The 3,646-nt window shown below is 45.8% G+C and overlaps 1 protein-coding gene across 1 annotated transcript in view; it reads right to left on the bottom strand.

Annotated features, from left to right (window-relative positions):
• Nucleotides 1-2,963: 2,963 nt before the first annotated feature.
• Nucleotides 2,964-3,646, bottom strand: part of TMEM74 (transmembrane protein 74) — an 844-nt gene continuing 161 nt past the window's right edge. Inside the window, 1 exon segment of the mRNA XM_035893896.1 lies at nt 2,964-3,646. This exon segment is cut by the window's right edge and continues 32 nt beyond it. Coding sequence (XP_035749789.1) covers nt 2,964-3,646 — 683 coding nt within the window.

Here is a 3,646-nt window from a genome sequence, read left to right on the forward strand (position 1 = left end):
AAAATAAAGAAACCGTGTTAGTCCTGTTACTTAAATTCTCTTACTCCTCACACTTCTGCAGTGTATATTTAGATTATTAGGTTAACTTACATTTCCTTAAAATGCTCAGGGAAAATTTGAGGGTTCATTTAAGTATTGCGGGCTCATGATCTGTGACAAGCATTTTACAAAGTGTCAGAAAACTTCTCACTTGATAATAACATACTGACAGTTGGGGGAGCGTTCCCTTTTCTAGTGCTAATAATCAGCATTAAGGCATGCCACGGTTCCTACAAGAAATCTGTGATCCTTACAGCTTTAGCTGTCATTTTTCTGCAATAATGGAATGTACTTCAATTTTATGCATATGTATCATTAAAAAATAAAAATAATGGCTCTCAAAACCACCAGCCTCAGTTTTAGAGCTTCTGTCACATTGGTGAGTACAGCCATTCCTGTTAGGGGCCCAAGCTGGGTTTTCATTCCCCACGACGTCCATGCCCTGCCCTACACCGTCTCGTTGCCCCCAGCTCGGCACCATTTGCCCTCTCACTTGGCACGGCTTTCCCTGGACCTCTTGGAGGTCACGGTCAGCCCCTTCCCATCCTCGGGGCAGGATGGGAGGCAGTGCTGTCCCCACCGCCCCACCTCGAGCCGTGTGTCAGGCCCTGCTGGCAGTGTCCACATACCAGGCCAGCTGAGGACCCTTCCTCCTCTGTGTCCTGCTTCTCGGGCTATGTACTTCCTCACCCTCACCAATCACCACAGGCTGAAGGCTTCACCTTACATCTGGAAGCTGTTCTATTTATTTACCCTAGAAATTCAATCCTGAATCCCTGAAGACACATCCAGAGGGATGTAAGCTCTCCAACGATGACTGTGGAGATGCTGGTCACTGTTGAGTTCCTGCCTGCAAACACACTCCGTATCATGACATAAACTGGCAAAATCATCTACTAGGCAGCAGCACCACCTAATAAGGCGGCTCATTTAATTACCAAATAACACTGAACTACAGCGGCGGTTAGAGCAGATAACATCTGAAGCAGCATCTCTTTTGCAGGGCCAATGTTAAAGCCTGGATACCACACCATGCTATTTACAGTGACCAAAGGCATGAACCTGGAGCAGCACAGCTCCTCGGGCCCTCAGTCGAAGGCACCCACGGCCAGCAAGCAAGAGGGACTGAACTAGGTGAGTGCCAGACTCAGGTGCTGCACGTGCCTCTTGACATAAACAGCCAGAGAAGAGGGAATGAGGAACCAGGTGGCAAAAGAGCATTCAGTCTCTCCGCGTGAGGACCCCATGTTTCCACCTGCCACTTGCTGTTCTGAATTTTGTGCTGCCACATATTCCTGGGTAAAGGGGGCATAAAGGAGATCTCCTCCTCCCTTCCCAAGAGAACTCTCCTCAGGTGTGTCACAGTGGGAAAAAAAGTATCATTTAAAAAATATTTGCTATTCCTGATATTTGAGACTTAATTAATGACTGACAAGGCTGTGACAGTGAATTATATGTTTCTACTAAGACTCTGCAGTCAGGGACTGTACAGACAGAGCTCTTCACTCATGTTTGGCTTTGGCAGGGACACATACATATATTAACATACATATATATGTTAACAGGACATATATATATTAACCACTGTTCATTAAGAACTGACAGCGGTGCATACAACAATCTTTGTTGGTTTTCTCAGCACTGCAAGAACACAACTTTAATGTTCCACAGAAACTGGCCAGTAATAAAGTAAACAGCATCAGCGGTACAGGTTTTTGGCTACTGTGCCACAGAACTGTGATTAGTAACAACACGTACCCTCGATCATCCCCTATGTTAAGTGAGTCCCACGTCACCCAGTAAACTGCCCGGTATTTAACCTTTGTATTTCCTGACAATTTATTTTTTACAAATAAATTGGTCTTTATTGAACAAGCCCCAGAAAGCGCCTTCCTGACCTTTCCTTGCTGGTTATGAGAAGGGGCTGACAGCCTAGTGACATAAAACTGAAGTTTCAAAAGGACCAGTAAGATGCAGGCAGCCCCAGTATAAGCAAAGCCCTGCAGCTGAGCTTGAATTTCTTCCGGCATCCGTACTGAAAGAGGAGTGTTCAGTCTCAGCATCCCCATGCTTTTTTCACTCTTTGGGTCTCTTGAGACTCCAAACAAGAGGTCAGTTAATTCAAGTTATGGCAGTTTTCATACAAAGACATCTGTCCACCAGGAACTAAACTTCTTTTATATGGGTCACTATAGCTATCAGAAGTTAATGACGATCAATCATCGCTAATCTGAACTGAAATGCAGCCACTGACCTCAAGCTGAAAGAGCCTTTTGTGTCCTACCAATACCACGAGCCATATGGTTCCCTGCCCTTTGCCTCTTATTTTATGTTTTAAATAATCGTCACTAATTGTACAATTGTTTGAAAATATGGGAGGTTTGACCAAGTGGTGTTCTTTTTTCCCTTAGCTCTCACTCAGTAGAAGAGAAGGGATCAGCTTAAAATTAAAGGATAAAAAAGCATCTCTCTTAATTAAATATTAGCCCCGCTATTTGATTATTGGTCCCGCTTCTTAACAGTCTACCAAGTAGGCTGTGAATAATCCTGCAGGCTGCAATAATTAACAGCTTCCAGAGTGTCAAGGTCGTTCCTGTTCTATATGGGCGTAATAAGAAAACTATATAGGCAAGACACCAATGGAATGTTTTATATTAGGATAAAGGAGTATCTGAGGAACCTACTTATCACAAATCTCTTTTTATTCAGTGGTTTTCATTATTTTGTATCAGTTGCATTTTCTCTGGCACGTTTTCCCTTTACAACAAGTGCTCATATACTGCAAACATTCAATTATAGAGCTTAAGAAAAAACCATTCTTGTCAGACAAATAAACTGCATCACCAGCTATCTTTAGCCACATCTGTTTTCTTTAATGAAACACACTTTCCTGTAGAAACGCTGCCTTAAAAATCATGACCACACTAATTATCTATGGCAAGCACATCTTCCTCAACTAACGACAGCTCGAGCATATTATCGTTTGCACCAGACTTCATTCTGAAATTGAAAGACCCATAGAGCTTTGCAGACTCCTTGGAGGAAGCAAACCTGCTCCTCCGGTACAGCTCCCCTTTCCACATGGACATCATCAGCAGGCTGGAGAGCACCACTCCCCCCAGGGTTAAGAGACACAGCCCGGCGATAACGCAGCGGTCCAAGTGAGCCCCGATCCTAGCGCTCTCATTCTCCAGCCTCTCCATCTCCCGGGCAGCCACGGTGTTGGGATCCACAGTCACGTCTCTGGGTACCACGTAGGAAATGATCACCAGCAAAATGCCACTAACCAGGAACAAAATGGCACTAATGAACCCATAGTCCACGGATTTCCCAGCCGCCACCTCTGAGGCCGCGTCATCCTCCTCAGAGACCAGGGAAGGAGAATCGTGCACCCACTCAGGCGGCAGCTCCCTGCAGGAACGCTGCTGCAGAGGGGCATCCTGGCAGCGGCCGCCTGTAGAACTGGGGGAACTTCTTGCATGCTCCAGGTTTACGTTTTCATCCACGTAGGTGAATGATGTCTCGAGTTCCTGGGCACAGCAGCAGGCTTTCTTCTTCGCTCCATCCTCTTCCCCAGGCAGGGGCTGGGGCGGGTGGCCAGGCTGGG

Source organism: Egretta garzetta, unplaced genomic scaffold, assembly GCF_000687185.1.
Source record: "Egretta garzetta isolate BGI_Z169 unplaced genomic scaffold, ASM68718v1 scaffold154, whole genome shotgun sequence".
NCBI lineage: Eukaryota > Metazoa > Chordata > Aves > Pelecaniformes > Ardeidae > Egretta > Egretta garzetta.